The sequence below is a fragment of the Oncorhynchus kisutch genome, linkage group LG18 (genome assembly GCF_002021735.2).
Source record: "Oncorhynchus kisutch isolate 150728-3 linkage group LG18, Okis_V2, whole genome shotgun sequence".
Taxonomy (NCBI): Eukaryota; Metazoa; Chordata; class Actinopteri; order Salmoniformes; family Salmonidae; genus Oncorhynchus; species Oncorhynchus kisutch.
In genome coordinates this window covers 5,765,948-5,785,585 of record NC_034191.2, presented here as the reverse complement: position 1 = coordinate 5,785,585, position 19,638 = coordinate 5,765,948, and the positions used below count along the sequence as shown (strand labels likewise).

General features: G+C 43.6%; 1 protein-coding gene across 1 annotated transcript in view; it reads right to left on the bottom strand.

The window, feature by feature from the left end:
* Positions 1 to 808: 808 nt before the first annotated feature.
* Positions 809 to 19,638, bottom strand: part of arrb1 (arrestin, beta 1) — a 67,633-nt gene continuing 48,803 nt past the window's right edge. The window contains exons 9-16 of the mRNA XM_031796794.1: positions 18,879 to 18,963; positions 18,483 to 18,555; positions 14,936 to 15,073; positions 5,925 to 6,008; positions 5,426 to 5,449; positions 5,124 to 5,194; positions 4,947 to 4,995; positions 809 to 1,598 (exon numbers count right to left, since the gene is read on the bottom strand). Of these exons, the coding sequence (XP_031652654.1) occupies positions 1,493 to 1,598; positions 4,947 to 4,995; positions 5,124 to 5,194; positions 5,426 to 5,449; positions 5,925 to 6,008; positions 14,936 to 15,073; positions 18,483 to 18,555; positions 18,879 to 18,963 (630 nt within the window). The 3' untranslated portion in view covers positions 809 to 1,492. The remainder of the gene's footprint in view (positions 1,599 to 4,946; positions 4,996 to 5,123; positions 5,195 to 5,425; positions 5,450 to 5,924; positions 6,009 to 14,935; positions 15,074 to 18,482; positions 18,556 to 18,878; positions 18,964 to 19,638) is intronic.

Below are 19,638 nucleotides of genomic sequence, written 5' to 3'. Positions count from 1 at the left end.
CTAGAACTCAAGGTCCACTCCCCTCCAACCACACCACGACTAGAACTCAAGGTCCACCCCCCTCCAACCACACCACGACTAGAACTCAAGGTCCACTCCCCTCCAACCACACCACGACTAGAACTCAAGGTCCACTCCCCTCAAACCACACCACGCCTAGATCTCAAGGTCCACTCCCCTCAAACCACACCACGCCTAGGACTCAAGGTCCACCCCCCTCAAAACACACCATGACTAGAACTCAAGGTCCACTCCCCTCCAACCACACCACGACTAGAACTCAAGGTCCACTTCCCTCAAACCACACCACGCCTAGAACTCAAGGTCCACTCCCCTCAAACCACACCACGACTAGACCTCAAGGTCCACTCCCCTCAAACCACACCACGACTAGAACTCAAGGTCCACTCCCCTCAAACCACACCACAACTAGAACTCAAGGTCCACTCCCCTCAAACCACACCACGACTAGAACTCAAGGTCCACTCCCCTCAAATCACACCACGACTAGAACTCAAGGTCCACTCCCCTCAAACCACACCACGACTAGAACTCAAGGTCCACTCCCCTCAAACCACACCACGACTAGACCTCAAGGTCCACCCCCCTCAAACCACACCACGACTAGACCTCAAGGTCCACTCCCCTCAAACCACACCACGACTAGAACTCAAGGTACACCCCCCTCAAACCACACCACGACTAGAACTCAAGGTCCACTCCCCTCAAACCACACCACGACTAGAACTCAAGGTCCACCCCCCTCAAACCACTCCACGACTAGACCTCAAGGTCCACCTACCTCAAACCACACCACAACTAGGCGTCAAGGTCCACCCCCCTCAAACCACACCACGACTAGAACTCAAGGTCCACCCCCCCTCAAACCACACCACGACTAGAACTCAAGGTCCACTCCCCTCAAACCACACCACGACTAGAACTCAAGGTCCACTCCCCTCAAACCACACCACGACTAGAACTCAAGGTCCACCCCCCTCAAACCACACCACGCCTATGACTCAAGGTCCACCCCCCCTCAAACCACACCGCGACTAGAACTCACGGTCCCCCCCTCAAACCACACCACGACTAGACCTCAAGGTCCACCCCCCTCAAACCACACCACGACTAGAACTCAAGGTCCACTCCCCTCAAACCACACCACGACTAGAACTCAAGGTCCACTCCCCTCAAACCACACCACGACTAGAACTCAAGGTCCACCCCCCTCAAACCACACCACGCCTAGCACTCAAGGTCCACCCCCCTCAAACCACACCACGACTAGGCCTCATTTCCTCTAAACTTTCTCTCTAACATCCTTGCTGTATGGAGAAGACGAATGTGAACAAGAACAGGACAACGGCACCACTGTGAGCGTGTTTAAAAGGTCTCCCTGGACTCTAAAGGGTCTTCCTCTCTCCTCCAGTCACAGTAGCTCCTCTGTACCACAACACAGGAACAACACAGCAGCTTCCATCTCCCTCCTCTATCTGTGGTTCAGCTTGGGAGAGTCTGCACCCTCCTCATCCTCATCGTCTTTCGCTCCGATCAGCCGCTGACGCGCAAAATCCTCAAAGATGATGTCATCGTCGCTGGAGAGAGTAAACTCAGTTAGTCAGGATCCAGAAGTACACTTTAAGTGCATTAATGATTGATGGCAGACAGAGGGAGACATTTTGATTCATGGCAGATGGGGAGACATTTTGATTTATAGCAGATGGGAAGACATTTTGATTTATAGCAGACGGGGAGACATTTTGATTCATAGCAGACGGGGAGACATTTTGGTTCATGGCAGACGGGGAGACATTTTGGTTCATGGCAGACGGGGAGACATTTTGATTTATAGCAGATGGGGAAACATTTTGATTCATAGCAGACGGGAAGACATTTTGGTTCATAGCAGACGGGGAGCCATTTTGGTTCATGGCAGACGGGGAGCCATTTTGGTTCATGGCAGACGGGGAGACATTTTGATTCATAGCAGACGGGGAGACATTTTGATTCATAGCAGACGGGAAGACATTTTGATTCATAGCAGACGGGAAGACATTTTGATTCATAGCAGACGGGAAGACATTTTGATTCATAGCAGACGGGAAGACATTTTGATTCATAGCAGACGGGGAGACATTTTGATTCATAGCAGACGGGGAGACATTTTGATTCATAGCAGACGGGAAGACATTTTGGTTCATTGCAGACGGGAAGACATTTTGATTCATAGCAGACGGGGAGACATTTTGATTCATAGCAGACGGGAAGACATTTTGGTTCATGGCAGACGGGAAGACATTTTGGTTCATGGCAGACGGGGAGCCATTTTGGTTCATGGCAGACGGGGAGCCATTTGTTTAGTAAAGTGTATTAGATCAGATGTTTAGTCAAGTGTATTAGATCAGATGTTTAGTAAAGTGTATTAGATCAGTAGGTTAGTAACATGTATTAGATCAGATGTTTAGTAAAGTTTACTAGATCAGATGACTAATAAAGTGTATTAGATCAGATGTTTAGTAAAGTGTATTAGATCAGATGTTTAGTGAAGTGCACTGATTAGAGACTATACTGTTAAAGCCGTTATAAAGCTCACAGTCCTTTACAACTCTTTATAACCCCTTCATATTGCACTACACACAGGTGGTTCAAAAAAGGGGTGAAATCAAGATTACCACACAATTATTTTGGTTATTTATTTACTGTAGGCCTGTCAGCTCAGCAAACGTCTTAGCTTATTCTGTAGTTGTCGTTGTTTCTGGGCTGTTACTGTTATTTATTTCGGTATTCAATCCGGATCGCGGCGTTGGACAATGCACCGTTTAAAAGTGAATTTCCCACTGAACCCGACATACAATACGCAGCGTTTACCTTGAGCAGTAGGCTCCGCGAACGCACGAACATTGCCCTTCTAAAAACGCGCATTGCGGACAAACGCATTTTTTGTTGTTGGATTGAATCCTGGTCATAGTCATTTACAGACATTACGGGGTTTAGGAAACACGTCAGCTCATCACGTCTGAAAATGGTATCGTCAGCGCATCACGTCTGAAATGGTATCGTCAGCACATCATGACACAGGTCCATCAACAACACTAGTGCTTCTAACAGCCTGAGAGCTTCAGAAACCTGCCATGGTTACATCTCTTTCCTGCTGTCAGTCATATAAATGGCCATAAAACACTGGGGATTGAAACGATAAAGAGGTGTGCTGGGAGAGACAACATTACATGAAAGACATTGAATATTGAATGTATTATTCATAATCGGGCCTATTTGCTGGTTAATGTGCATGACCAGAGATGGACTGTTAGGCTGTATGACCAGAGATGGACTGTTAGGCTGTATGACCAGAGATGGACTGTTAGGCTGTATGGCCAGAGATGGACTGTTAGGCTGTATGACCAGAGATGGACTGTTGGGCTGTATGACCAGAGATGGACTGTTAGGCTGTATGGTCAGAGATGGACTGTTAGGCTGTATGACCAGAGATGGACTGTTAGGCTGTATGACCAGAGATGGGCTGTTAGGCTGTATGACCAGAGATGGACTGTTAGGCTGTATGACCAGAGATGGGCTGTTAGGCTGTATGACCAGAGATGGACTGTTAGGCTGTATGACCAGAGATGGGCTGTTAGGCTGTATGGTCAGAGATGGGCTGTTAGGCTGTATGGTCAGAGATGGGCTGTTAGGCTGTATGGCCAGAGATGGACTGTTATAGAGAGGAAATGAAACAGGAGGAAGTGAAGCCATGTTTTATTGACGAGGACAAGTGGTGCAGTAAGCAGCAAGCAGCAGGCAGAAGGCAGTAAGCAGCAGGCAGAAGGCAGTAGGCAGTAGGCAGTAGGCAGTAGGCAGCAAGCAGCAGGCAGAAGGCATTAAGCAGCAGGCAGAAGGCAGTAGGCAGTAGGCAGTAGGCAGCAGGCAGTAAGCAGCAGGCAGAAGGCAGTAGGCAGCAGGCAGAAGGCAGTAGGCAGCAGGCAGCAGGCAGAAGGCAGTAGGCAGCAGGCAGCAGGCAGAAGGCAGTAGGCAGTAGGCAGCAGGCAGTAAGCAGCAGGCAGAAGGCAGCAGGCAGAAGGCAGTAAGCAGCAGGCAGTAGGCAGCAGGCAGTAGGCAGCAGGCATTAAGCAGAAGGCAACAGGCAGAAGGCAGTAAGTAGCAAGTAGAGGCAGTAAGCAGCAGGCAGAAGGCAGTAGGCAGCAGGCAGTAAGCAGAAGGCAGTAAGTAGCAAGTAGAGGCAGTAAGCAGCAGGCAGAAGGCAGTAGGCAGCAGGCATTAAGCAGAAGGCAACAGGCAGTAAGCAGAAGGCAGTAAGTAGCAAGTAGAGGCAGTAAGCAGCAGGCAGTAGGCAGCAGGCAGTAAGCAGAAGGCAGCAGGCATTAAGCAGAAGGTAGCAGGCAGTAAGTAGCAAGTAGCAAGTAGAGGCAGTAAGCAGCAGGCAGTAAGCAACAGGCAGTAAGCAACAGGCAGTAAACAGCAGGCAGTAAGTAGCAAGTAGAGGCAATAAGCAGCAGGCAGTAAGCAACAGGCAGCAAGCAGCAGGCAGTAAGCAGCAGGCAGTAAGCAGCAAGCAGCAGGCAGTAATCAGCAGGCAGTAAGCAGAGGCAGCAAGCAACAGGCAGTAAGCAGCAGGCAGTAAGCAGCAAGCAGCAGGCAGTAAGCAGTAAGCAGCAGGCAGTAAGCAGTAAGCAGCAGGCAGTAAGCAGCAAGCAGCAGGCAGTAAGCAGCAGGCAGTAAGCAGAGGCAGCAAGCAACAGGCAGTAAGCAGCAGGCAGTAAGCAGCAGGCAGTAAGCAACAGGCAGCAAGCAGCAGGCAGTAAGCAGCAGGCAGTAAGCAGAGGCAGCAAGCAACAAGGCCCAGTATGTTAGAGTGACAGACAGACAGACAGGGTGACTGTGTTATACTGTGTTAAACTATCAGAAAGACCAGGAGTAGAGCTTCTTACTTTGTGTCAAATTCTATCAAGTTTGTGTCTATTGGCGCCTCGTCTGCAGCTGAAATACAATTAATGGACCATTATAATTCATCATTTTAGACCAAGTAAGGTTTTGTTGATTGATTGAAAACAGAAAGACATTGAAAACCTGTGAAGTGAAAATACTGCATAAAAGTAGAAACATACCATCTCTGTAGATTGCATCTTCGATTGGTTTGGGATGCATTAACGTAAAGGGGAGCTCAACATGGACATCACTGGAAAAGAAAATGAAACTACATGTAGATGATTGATGTATGATGAACAAACAAGTTTATGAATTAGCATTTCAATGTTATGTCACATCTTGTATTATTATGCTACTATTACAGGCTGCTCTGTATAACACGTAGGGTGTATATGTACATCTCTTCAGCAAAACAAATAGCACTACAACTCTAGCCACCAATATTGGCATGCAACGTCATGACAGAAACATCTATGTTTACCTCGTTGCAAGATCTCCTAAGAGTCTGAAATCAATGAAACATTGTCAGTTTTTTTTTTACCTCAGCAATACAGTAACATAGAATTAGGAATTAGAATACTAATTCATTACATTAACATTAACCATCTTATGATATTATGCGCAAACCCTATCTCTGACACCAAGATGTATGTGTAAACCCTAACTCTAACACCAAGATGTATGTTTAAACCCTAACTCTAACACCAAGATGTATGTTTAAACCCTAACTCTAACACCAAGATGTATGTTTAAACCCTAACTCTAACACCAAGATGTATGTTTAAACTCTAACACCAAGATGTACGTTTAAACCCTAAATCTAACACCAAGATGTATGTTTAAACCCTAAATCTAACACCAAGATGTATGTTTAAACTCTAAATCTAACACCAAGATGTATGTTTAAACCCTAAATCTGACACCAAGATGTATGTTTAAACTCTAACTCTAACACCAAGATGTATGTGTAAAGTGCATACCCGCCTCGAGACACAACAAGCTTCACTTTGACTTTGTAGGATACGATGATACCCAGGATCTCCTTGTTGGCTCCCTCTCTTAACCTGTTGATGGGACAAAAAAAATCTATAAAAAAATCACTGACTGACATCTTCTGATTATCACCAAGCCCTTCATTCACCAGCTGGGATTGTGGAAACTGGTGGGATTGTGGAAGCTGGTGGGGTTGTGGAAGATGATGGGATTGTGGAAGCTGGTGGGATTGTGGAAGCTGGTGGGATTGTGGAAGCTGGTGCGTTTGTGGAAACTGGTGGGGTTGTGGAAGCTGGTGGGGTTGTGGAAGCTGGTGGGGTTGTGGAAGCTGGTGGGGTTGTGGAAACTGGTGGGATTGTGGAAGATGATGGGATTGTGGAAACTGGTGGGATTGTGAAAGCTGGTGGGATTGTGGAAGCTGGTGGGGTTGTGGAAGCTGGTGGGATTGTGAAAGCTGGTGGGATTGTGGAAACTGGTGGGGTTGTGGAAACTGGTGGGATTGTGAAAGCTGGTGGGATTGTGGAAGCTGGTGGGGTTGTGGAAGCTGGTGGGATTGTGAAAGCTGGTGGGATTGTGGAAACTGGTGGGATTGTGGAAACTGGTGGGATTGTGGAAGCTGGTGGGATTGTGGAAGCTGGTGGGATTGTTTGTGAGATTGTGGAAATTTGTGGGATTGTGGAAACTGGTGGGATTGTAGAAGCTGGTGGGATTGTTGGTGAGATTGTGGAAATTTGTGGGATTGTGGAAAATGGTGGGATTGTGGAAGCTGGTGTGGTTGTTGGTGGGATTGTGGAAGCTGGTGGGAATATCGGCGGGATTGTGGAAACTGGTGGGATTGTTGATGGGATTGTAGAAGCTGGTGGGATTGTAGTAGCTGGTGGGATTGTTGGTGGGATTGTAGAAGCTGGTGGGATTGTTGGTGGGATTGTAGAAGCTGGTAGGATAGTTGGTGGGATTGTAGAAGCTGGTGGGATTGTTGGTGGGATTGTGGAAGCTGGTGGGATTGTGGAAACTGGTGGGATTGTGGAAGCTGGTGGGATTGTGGAAACTGGTGGGATAGCCGGTGGGAATGTTGGTGGGATTGTGGAAGCTGGTGGGATTGTGGAAACTTGTGGGATTGTTGGTGGGATTGTGGAAGCTGGTGTGGTTGTTGTATACAGATATGAACTGTGTAATAGGAGAACATATCGGACAACGACATCAAGACAATAATAGGGTCCATACACAATATGTCTGAAGACAGCAAGCCTAACTTCAGCTTTTATCCCTCCACAGTGGGGGAAACCTTAACATGACATAGCAGAGCATAGCATAGAATAGTATAGCATAGCATAGAATAGACAGTGTCAGACAGTGTCACCAACAAAGAACCCCCACACCATCACACCTCCTCCACCATGCTTCACGGTGGGAACCACACACACATGCGGAGATCATCCGTTCACCTGCTCTGCGTCTCACAAAGACAAATCTCAAATTCTGACTCATCAGACCAAAGGACAGATTTCCACAAGTCTAATGTCCATTGCTCGTGTGTCTTGGCCAAAGCAAGTCTCTTCTTCTTATTGGTGTCCTTAGTAGTGGTTTCTTTGCAGCAATTCAACCTTGAAGGCCTGATTCACACAGTCTGATTCACGCAGTCTGATTCACACAGTCTGATTCACACAGTCTCCTCTGAACAGTTGATGTTGAGATGTGTCTGTTACTTGAACTCTGAAGCATTTATTTGCGCTGCAATCTGAGGTGCAGTTAACTCTAATGAACGTATCCTCTGCAGCAGAGGTAACTCTGGGTCTTCCTTTCCTGTGGCGGTCCTCATGAGAGACAGTTTCATCATAGCGCTGGATGGTTTTTTGCGACTGCACTTGAAGAAACTTTCAAAGTTCTTGAACTTTTCCAGATTGACTGACCTTCATGTCTTAAAGTAATGATGGACTGTCGTTTCTCTTTGATTATTTGAGCTGTTCTTGCCATAATATGAGGTTGGTCTTCTACCAAATAGGGCTATCTTCTGTATACCACCCTTACCTTGTCACAACACAACTGATTGGCTCAAACGCATTAAGAAGGAAAGTTAACAAATTAACTTTTAACAAGGCACACCTGTTAATTGAAATGCATTCCAGGTGACTACCTCATGAAGCTGTTTGAGAGAATGCCAAGGGTGTGCAGAGCTGTCATCAAGGCAAAGGATGGCTACTTTGAAGAATCTCAAATTTATGGTTTTACTAAATTATGTTTTGGTTACTACATGATTCCATATGTGTTATTTCATAGTGTTGATGTCTTCACTATTATTCTACAATGTAGAAAATAGTACAAATAAAGAAAAGCCTTGAATGAGAAGGTCTGTCCAAACTGTTGACTGGCACTGTATTATAGTATAGCTTAGTATAACAGCGTAGTATAGTACAGCATAGTATATTATAGTATAGCATAGTATACACTAGTATAGTATAGTATGGTGTAGTATAGCAGCATAGTCTAGTATAACAGTATAGTATAGTAACGCATAGTACATGATAGAATAGTATAGTATAACATATTACAGAATAGTGTAACATAGTATAGAATAGTATACTGTAACATAGTATAGAATTGTACAGCATAGTATAGAATAATATACCATAGTATAGAATAGTCAAACATAGTATAGAATAATATAACATAGTATAGAATAGTAGAACATAGTATAGAATAGTAGAACATAGTATAGAATAATATAACATAGTATAGAATAGTATAACATAGTATAGAATAGTAGAACATAGTATAGAATAATATAACATAGTATAGAATAGTAGAACATAGTATAGAATAATATAACATAGTATAGAATAGTACAACATAGAATAGTACAACGTAGTATAGAATACTATGACATAGTATAGAATAGGTCAACATAGTATAGAATAATATAACATAGTATAGAAAAGTACAACATAGTATAGAATAGTACAACATAGTATAGAATAGTATAACATAGTATAGAATAATATAACATAGTATAGAATAGTATAACATCGTATAGAATAATATAACATAGTATAGAATAGTACAACATAGTATACAATAATATAACATAGTATAGAATAGTAGAACACAGTATAGAATTGTATAGTATAATAGAGTATAGTATGGTACAACATAGTATAGAATAATATAACATAGTATAGAATAGTAGAACACAGTATAGAATTGTATAGTATAATAGAGTATAGTATGGTATAACATAGTATAGAACAGTATAGCATGGTAGAGTATAACATAGGGTGGAATAGTATAGTATAACATAGTATACAATAGTACAACATAGTATGTTATAGTATTGTATAAAAAGTTAACATGGAATAGTATAGTTTAGTATATGACATAGTATAGTATAACATAGTATAGAATAGTATAATATGACATAGTAAAGAATAGAATACCATAATATAACATAGTATAGTACAACACAGTATAGAATAGTATAGTATAACATAGTATACAATAGTACAACATAGTATGTTATAGTATTGTATAAAAGTTAACATGGAATAGTATAGTTTAGTATATGACATAGTATAGTATAACATAGTATAGAATAGTATAATATGACATAGTAAAGAATAGAATACCATAATATAACATAGTATAGTACAACACAGTATAGAATAGTATAGTATAACATAGTATACAATAGTACAACATAGTATGTTATAGTATTGTATAAAAGTTAACATGGAATAGTATAGTTTAGTATATGACATAGTATAGTATAACATAGTATAGAATAGTATAATATGACATAGTAAAGAATAGAATACCATAATATAACATAGTATAGTACAACACAGTATAGAATAGTATAGTATAACATAGTATACAATAGTACAACATAGTATGTTATAGTATTGTATAAAAGTTAACATGGAATAGTATAGTTTAGTATATGACATAGTATAGTATAACATAGTATAGAATAGTATAATATGACATAGTAAAGAATAGAATACCATAATATAACATAGTATAGTACAACACAGTATAGAATAGTATAGTATAAGATTGCATAGAATAGTATGAGTATGAGATAGTTGTCACGCCTTGGTCTTAGTATTTTGTATTTTCTTTAATTATTTGTTCAGGCCAGGGTGTGACATGGGTTTGTGTGTTGTGTTTCGTATTGGGGTTTGTAGTATTTGGGATCGCGGCTGATTAGGGGTGTTGTATAGGCTTGGCTGCCTGAGGCGGTTCTCAATCAGCAGTCAGGTGCTTCTTGTTGTCTCTGATTGGGAACCGTATTTAGGTAGCCTGAGTTCGCTTTGTATTTCGTGGGTGATTGTTCCTGTCTCTGTGTAGTTTCACCAGATAGGCTGTAATTAGGTTTCACGTTCCGTTTGTTGTTTTTGTATTTATTTAGTTATTTCATGTATCGTCACTTTTCTTCATTAAAGACATGAGTAACCACCACGCTGCATTTCGGTCCAACTCTCTTTCGACAAACGAAGAACGCCGTTACAGAATCACCCACCACATACGGACCGAGCGGCGTGGTTACAGGCAGCGACCGCAGGAAAAGCGAAAGGAGGACGTTATGGACAGCAATGGCATGGAGTATACGACGTGGGAAGAAATCGACAGGTGGGCGGCCGACCCAGAGAGAGTGCAGGAGCCCGCATGGGATTCGCTAAAGCAGTGCGAAGAAGGCTATAGGCGAATGGAGTTGGAGAAACAGACACGGCGGCGCAGAGCGAAACCCGAGAGTCACCCCAATAAATTTATTGGGGGGGGGGGCTCAGAGGGAGAGTGACTGAGTCAGGAGATGGACCTGAGCCAACTCTCCTTGTTTATTGTGAGGAGCCAAGGAGGAGACCAGAACCAGAGCCAGTGTTAGAGGTGAGCGAAGATGAGACTGTGAAGGAGTTAATGGGGAAAGTGGAGTGGAGAGTAATGAGGGAGTTGCTAGCTTGGTGCTATAGATATCATATTCGTCCGACGGATCGTGTCGGGGATTTGATGGCACCTGAGTTAGCGCTCCATACTCGTCCTGAGGTGCGTGTTAGTCGGCTGGTGAAGTTGGTGCCAGACTCACGCACCAGGCCTCCTGTGCACATCCCTAGCCTTGCACATCCTGTGCCACCTCCACACACCAGTCCTCCGGTAGCAGCTCCCCGCACCAGGCTTCCTGTGCGTGTCCTCGCTCCAGTATCACCAGTGCCCGCACCACGCATCAGGCCTACAGTGCGCCTCGCCTCTCCTGCGCTGTCGGAGTCTCCCGCCTGTTCAGCACAGCCAGAGCCTTCCTTCCCTCCTGCGCTGTCGGAGTCTCCCGCCTGTTCAGCACAGCCAGAGCCTTCCTTCCCTCCTGCGCTGTCGGAGTCTCCCGCCTGTTCAGCGCAGCCAGCGTTTTCCTCCTCTCCTGCGCTGTCGGAGTCTCCCGCCTGTTCAGCGCTATCAGAGCCTTTCTTCTCTACAGCGCTGCCGGAGCCTCCTGCCTGTTTGAAGCAGCCTGAGCTGCCAGTCTGCAGGGTGCTGTCAGTCTGCAAGGAGCTGCCAGTCTGCAAAGAGCTGCCAGTCTGCAGGGTGCTGTCAGCCTGCATGGAGCAGTCAGAGCTGTCAGTCTGCATGAAGCAGTCAGAGCTGTCAGTCTGCATGAAGCAGCCAGAGCTGTCAGTCTGCAAGGAGCTGCCAGTCTGCAGGGAGCTGTCAGTCTGCAAGGAGCTGTCAGTCTGCAGGGTGCTGTCAGTCTGCAAGGAGCCGCCAGTCTGCAAGGAGCTGTCAGTCTGCAAGGAGCTGCCAGTCTGCATGGAGCAGTCAGAGCTGTCAGTCTGCATGAAGCAGCCAGAGCTGTCAGTCTGCAAGGAGCTGCCAGTCTGCAAGGAGCTGCCAGTCTGCAGGGAGCTGTCAGTCTGCAAGGAGCTGCCAGTCTGCAAGGAGCTGCCAGTCTGCAAGGAGCTGCCAGTCTGCAAGGAGCTGTCAGTCTGCAGGGTGCTGTCAGCCTGCATGGAGCAGTCAGAGCTGTCAGTCTGCATGAAGCAGCCAGAGATGCCAGTCTGCAAGGAGCTGTCAGCCTGCATGGAGCAGTCAGAGCTGTTAGTCTGCATGAAGCAGTCAGAGCTGTCAGTCTGCATGAAGCAGCCAGAGATGTCAGTCTGCAAGGAGCTGCCAGTCTGCAAGGAGGTGTCAGTCTGCAAGGAGCTGTCAGCCTGCATGGAGCAGTCGGAGCTGTCAGTCTGCAAGGAGCTGCCAGTCTGTAAGGAGCTGCCAGTCTGCAAGGAGCTGCCAGTCTGCAAAGAGCTGTCAGTCTGCATGAAGCAGCCAGAGCTGTCAGTCTGCAAAGAGCTGCCAGTCTGCAAGGAGCTGCCTGTCTGCAGGGTGCTGTCAGCCTGCATGGAGCAGTCAGAGCTGTCAGTCTGCATGAAGCAGCCAGAGCTGCCAGTCTGCAAGGAGCTGACAGTCTGCAAGGAGCTGCCAGTCTGCAAGGAGCTGTCAGTCTGCAAGGAGCTGTCAGCCTGCATGGAGCAGTCAGAGCTGTCAGTCTGCAAGTAGCTGCCAGTCTGCAAGGAGCTGTCAGCCTGCATGGAGCAGTCAGAGCTGTCAGTCTGCATGAAGCAGCCAGAGCTGTCAGTCTGCAAGGAGCTGCCAGTCTGCAATGAGCTGCCAGTCTGCAGGGAGCTGCCAGTCTGCAAGGAGCTGCCAGTCTGCAAGGAGCTGCCAGTCTGCAAGGAGCTGTCAGTCTGCAAGGAGCTGTCAGTCTGCAAGGAGCTGTCAGTCTGCATGAAGCAGCCAGAGCTGTCAGTCTGCAAGGATCTGCCAGTCTGCAAGGAGCTGCCAGTCTGCAAGGAGCTGTCAGTCTGCAGGGAGCTGTCAGTCTGCAAGGAGCTGCCAGTCTGCAAGGAGCTGTCAGTCTGCAGGGAGCTGTCAGTCTGCAAGGAGCGGTCAGTCTGCAAGGAGCTGTCAGTCTGCAAGGAGCTGTCAGCCTGCATGGAGCAGTCAGAGCTGTCAGTCTGCAAAGAGCTGCCAGTCTGCAAGGAGCTGTCAGCCTGCGTGGAGCAGTCAGAGCTGTCATTCTGCATAGAGCAGCTAGATCCGCCAGTCAACCAGAATCTTCCAGATCTGCTAGTCAACCAGAATCTTCCAGATCTGCTAGTCAACCTGAATCTTCCAGATCCGCCAGCCAGCCAGGATCTACCGGAGCCTACTACCTACCTGAGCTTCATCTCAGTACTGGGCTTCCTCTCAGTACTGGGCTTCCTCTCAGTACTGGGCTTCCCCTCAGTTCCGGGCTGCCCCTCAGTTCCGGGCTGCCCCTCAGTCCCGAGCTGCCTCAGTCCGGAGCTGCCCCTCAGTCCCGAGCTGCCCCTCAGTCCCGAGCTGTCCCTCAGTCCCGAGATGCCCCTCAGTCACGAGCTGCTCCTCAGTTCTGTGGGGTTCTGGGTGAGGACTATTAGGCCATGGTCGGCGGCGAGGGTGGATTATCCCAGGACGCGAAGGGGAGGAACTATGACATTTATGGAGTGGGGTCCACGTCCCGAGCCGGAGCCGCCACCATGGACAGACGCCCACCCGGACCCTCCCTATGGTTTTGAGGTGCGTCCGGGAGTCCGCACCTTGGGGGGGGGGGGGGGGTTCTGTCACGCCTTGGTCTTAGTATTTTGTATTTTCTTAAATTATTTGTTCAGGCCAGGGTGTGACATGGGTTTGTGTGTTGTGTTTCGTATTGGGGTTTGTAGTATTTGGGATCGCGGCTGATTAGGGGTGTTGTATAGGCTTGGCTGCCTGAGGCGGTTCTCAATCAGCAGTCAGGTGCTTCTCGTTGCCTCTGATTGGGAACCGTATTTAGGTAGCCTGAGTTCGCTTTGTATTTCGTGGGTGATTGTTCCTGTCTCTGTGTAGTTTCACCAGATAGGCTGTAATTAGGTTTCACGTTCCGTTTGTTGTTTTTGTATTTATTTAGTTATTTCATGTATCGTCACTTTTCTTCATTAAAGACATGAGTAACCACCACGCTGCATTTCGGTCCGACTCTCTTTCGACAAACGAAGAACGCCGTTACAATAGTATAGTATGGTATAGTATAACATAGTTTAGAATATTATAGTATAGCATAGTATAACATAGTATGGTATAGTATAACCGTAGTTTAGAATATTATAGTATAACATAGTATGGTATGGTATAACATAGTTTAGAATATTATAGTATCGCATAGTATAACATAGTATGATATAGTATAACACAGTTTAGAATATTATAGTATAGCATCGTATAACATAGTATAGTATAACATAGTTTAGAATATTATAGTATAACATAGTTTAGCATATTATAGTATAACATAGTATAGTATAACACAGTATAGAATATTATAGTACAGTATTGTATAACATAGTATAGTTTAACATAATATAGCATAACATAGTTTAGAATATTATAGTATAACATAGTGTAGTATAACATAGTATAGTATAGCATAGTTTAGAATATTATAGTATAACATAGTGTAGTATAGTATAACACAGTTTAGAAGATTATAGTATAGTATAACATAGTTTAGAATATTATAGTATAGCATAGTATAACATAGTATGGTATAGTATAACATAGTTTAAAATATTATAGTATAACATAGTATAGTATAACACAGTATAGAATATTATATTATAGTACAGTATTGTATAACATAGTATAGTTTAACATAATATAGCATAACACAGTTTAGAATATTAGAGTATAACATAGTGTCGTATAGCATAGTATAGTATAGTATAGTATAACACAGTTTAGAATATTATAGTATAGTATAGCATAGTGTAGTATAACATAGTGTATAATATAGTATAACACAGTTTAGAATATTATATTATAGTATAACATAGTTTAGAATTTTATAGTATAGTATAACATTACATAGTATAACATAGTATAGTATAGCATAGCATAGTATATTATAGCATAGTATATTATAGCATAGCACAGCATTGTATAAAATAGCTTAACATATTGTACTCACAATGTACTAGAAGCCAGGTTTGTGTCCTCGTGTTTCAGTTTCCCGTCCAATGCCAGACCACGTTTCTCTCGGTTGTTGTTGAGGAAAGGGGTGAGGGTGTAGACTTTACAAAACGTTGAACTCGGAGCCACCACGTCACTGCGACAACGATAATCAATAACACCAGATCAGTTACACGAGGTTGACGTACCGTATGTGAGGATGGTTCTTATCTGTGATCATGACTAACGCTTGGCCTGCTTTTTAATTGACTTATAGTCTCAATTTGTGTTTAGTTAGTTATTGATTAGTTATTGATTAGTTATTGAAGACTGGACTGGCCTACATGTCAGATTAGTTATTGAAGACTGGACTGGCCTACATGTCAGATTAGTTATTGAAGACAGGACTGGCCTTCATGTCAGATTAGTTATTGAAGACAGGACTGGCCTACATGTCAGATTAGTTATTGAAGACTGGACTGATCTACATGTCAGATTAGTTATTGAAGATTGGACTGGCCTACATGTCAGATTAGTTATTGAAGACAGGACTGGCCTACATGTCAGATTAGTTATTGAAGACTGGACTGGCCTACATGTCAGATTAGTTATTGAAGACTAGACTGGCCTACATGTCAGATTAGTTATTGAAGACAGGACTGGCCTACATGTCAGATTAGTTATTGAAGACAGGACTGGCCTACATGTCAGATTAGTTATTGAAGACTGGACTGGTCTACATGTCAGATTAGTTATTGAAGATTGGACTGGCCTACATGTCAGATTAGTTATTGAAGACAGGACTGGCCTACATGTCAGATTAGTTATTGAAGACTGGAATGGCCTACGTGTCAGATTAGTTATTGAAGACTGGACTGGCCTACATGTCAGATTAGTTATTGAAGACTGGACTGGCCTACATGTCAGATTAGTTATTGAAGAGTTGGACTGGCCTGCATGTCAGATTAGTTATTGAAGACTGGACTGGCCTACATGTCAGATTAGTTATTGAAGACTGGACTGGCCTACATGTCAGATTAGTTATTGAAGACTGGACTGGCCTACGTGTCAGATTAGTTATTGAAGACTGGACTGGCCTACATGTCAGATTAGTTATTGAAGACTGGACTGGCCTACATGTCAGATTAGTTATTGGAGACTGGACTGGTCTACATGTCAGATTAGTTATTGAAGACTGGACTGGCCTACATGTCAGATTAGTTATTGAAGACTGGACTGGCCTACATGTCAGATTAGTTATTGAAGACTGGACTGGTCTACATGTCAGATTAGTTATTGAAGACTGGACTGGCCTACATGTCAGATTAGTTATTGAAGACTGGACTGGTCTACATGTCAGATTAGTTATTGAAGACTGGACTGGCCTACATGTCATATTAGTTATTGAAGACTGGACTGGCCTACATGTCAGATTAGTTATTGAAGACAGGACTGGCCTAAGTGTCAGATTAGTTATTGAAGACAGGACTGGCCGACATGTCAGATTAGTTATTGAAGACAGGACTGGCCTACATGTCAGATTAGTTATTGAAGACAGGACTGGCCTACATGTCAGATTAGTTATTGAAGACTGGACTGGCCTACATGTCAGATTAGTTATTGAAGACTGGACTGGCCTACGTGTCAGATTAGTTATTGAAGACTGGACTGGCCTACATGTCAGATTAGTTATTGAAGACTGGACTGGCCTACATGTCAGATTAGTTATTGGAGACTGGACTGGTCTACATGTCAGATTAGTTATTGAAGACTGGACTGGCCTACATGTCAGATTAGTTATTGAAGACTGGACTGGCCTACATGTCAGATTAGTTATTGAAGACAGGACTGGCCTAAGTGTCAGATTAGTTATTGAAGACAGGACTGGCCGACATGTCAGATTAGTTATTGAAGACAGGACTGGCCTACATGTCAGATTAGTTATTGAAGACAGGACTGGCCTACATGTCAGATTAGTTATTGAAGACTGGACTGGCCTACATGTCAGATTAGTTATTGAAGACTGGACTGGCCTACATGTCAGATTAGTTATTGAAGACTGGACTGGCCTACATGTCAGATTAGTTATTGAAGACTGGACTGGCCTACATGTCAGATTAGTTATTGAAGAGTTGGACTGGCCTGCATGTCAGATTAGTTATTGAAGACAGGACTGGCCTACATGTCAGATTAGTTATTGAAGACTGGACTGGCCTACATGTCAGATTAGTTATTGAAGACTGGACTGGCCTACATGTCAGATTAGTTATTGAAGATTGGACTGGCCTACATGTCAGATTAGTTATTGAAGACTGGACTGGCCTACATGTCAGATTAGTTATTGAAGACTGGACTGGCCTACATGTCAGATTAATTATTGGAGACTGGACTGGTCTACATGTCAGATTAGTTATTGGAGACTGGACTGGCCTACATGTCAGATTAGTTATTGAAGACTGGACTGGCCTGCATGTCAGATTAGTTATTGAAGACTGGACTGGCCTACATGTCAGATTAGTTATTGAAGACTGGACTGGCCTACATGTCAGATTAGTTATTGAAGACTGGACTGGCCTACATGTCAGATTAGTTATTGAAGAGTTGGACTGGCCTGCATGTCAGATTAGTTATTGAAGACAGGACTGGTCTACATGTCAGATTAGTTATTGAAGACTGGACTGGCCTACATGTCAGATTAGTTATTGAAGACTGGACTGGCCTACATGTCAGATTAGTTATTGAAGAGTTGGACTGGCCTGCATGTCAGATTAGTTATTGAAGACAGGACTGGCCTACATGTCAGATTAGTTATTGAAGACTGGACTGGTCTATATGTCAGATTAGTTATTGAAGACTGGACTGGCCTACATGTCAGATTAGTTATTGAAGACTGGAGACTGGCCTACATGTCAGATTAGTTATTGAAGACTGGACTGGTCTACATGTCAGATTAGTTATTGAAGACTGGAGACTGGCCTACATGTCAGATTAGTTATTGAAGACAGGACTGGCCTACATGTCAGATTAGTTATTGAAGACTGGAGACTGGTCTACATGTCAGATTAGTTATTGAAGACTGGACTGGTCTACATGTCAGATTAGTTATTGAAGACTGGACTGGTCTACATGTCAGATTAGTTATTGAAGACTGGACTGGTCTACATGTCAGATTAGTTATTGAAGACTGGACTGGCCTACATGCCAGATTAGTTATTGAAGACTGGACTGGTCTACATGTCAGATTAGTTATTGAAGACTGGAGACTGGCCTACATGTCAGATTAGTTATTGAAGACTGGACTGGTCTACATGTCAGATTAGTTATTGAAGACTGGACTGGCCTACATGTCAGATTAGTTATTGAAGAGTTGGACTGGCCTGCATGTCAGATTAGTTATTGAAGACTGGACTGGTCTACATGTCAGATTAGTTATTGAAGACTGGACTGGCCTACATGTCAGATTAGTTATTGAAGACTGGACTGGTCTACATGTCAGATTAGTTATTGAAGACTGGACTGGTCTACATGTCAGATTTCTGTGTTGTAAAAAAGGTAAAGAAACATACTCTGTCTCCTCTGTTGCGACCGGGCATCTGTATTGTGCTGTGTTGAATAGACAGATGTCTGCATACTGACGCACTGTGAATAGAAATTACAATCGTTACAGATGTAGTATCTTAATTTGATCACTCTTTTGTTGCTGAGAATATTCCTTAGATGAGCTTCACGAATTCACTGAAAACCTACATTAACAGTATTGCACTTTTGGCCAGCTAATAACGTTAACCTCCGTCCAAATAACATTATGGACTAAACGTTCAAATCCTGTTGCTGCAGGATATTTTTTGTTGTTGCCGTGACAATATAGGTGAAAGATCCTACATCTGTAGAACGTATCAACGTTCTGAAAGAAACACACAGGACTACCAGTAATTTGATCCTGAAGTGTATGTTGCTGTCACCTGAAATCTTCATTTTCTTCACCGTCTTGTTGGTGTTGTTTGTGACGTGAACGTTGACACTGATAGGCTCCCCGTGGTAGTAGATCTGGAAGGAAAGATGCAAAAGATATTACTGTACCCCCCAAACAAACACCCTCCTCCCCTCAGAAAAACAGTAGACCTAGTAACGTAATGTGGATTTACACTGTATATTGTAGAGTAATGTAGTATAATGGAGAGTAATGTAGTATAATGGAGAGTAATGTAGAGTAATGTAGTATAATGTAGTATAATGGAGAGTAATGTAGTATAATGGAGAGTAATGTAGAGTAATGTAGAGTAATGTAGTATGATGTAGAGTAATGTAGTAAAATGTAAAGTAATGTAGTATAATGTGGTATAGTGGGGAGTAATGTAGTAATGTAGTATAATGTAGGGTAATGTATAATGGGGAGTAATGTAGTATAATGTAGTATGATGTGGAGTAATGCAATGTAATGTAGAGTAATGGAGAGTAATGTAGCATTATGTGGTATAATGTAGTATGATGTAGAGCAATGTAGTATAATGTAGAGTAATGTAGAGTAATGTAGTATAACGTGGTATGAAGTAGAGTAATGTAGTATGATGTAGAGTAATGTAGTATAATGTAGTATGATGGAGATCAATGTAGTATAATGTGGAGTAATGCAATGTAATGTAGAGTAATGTAGTATAATGTAGAGTAATTTGGCATAATGTAGAGTAATGTAGTATAATGTGGTATGAAGTAGAGTAATGT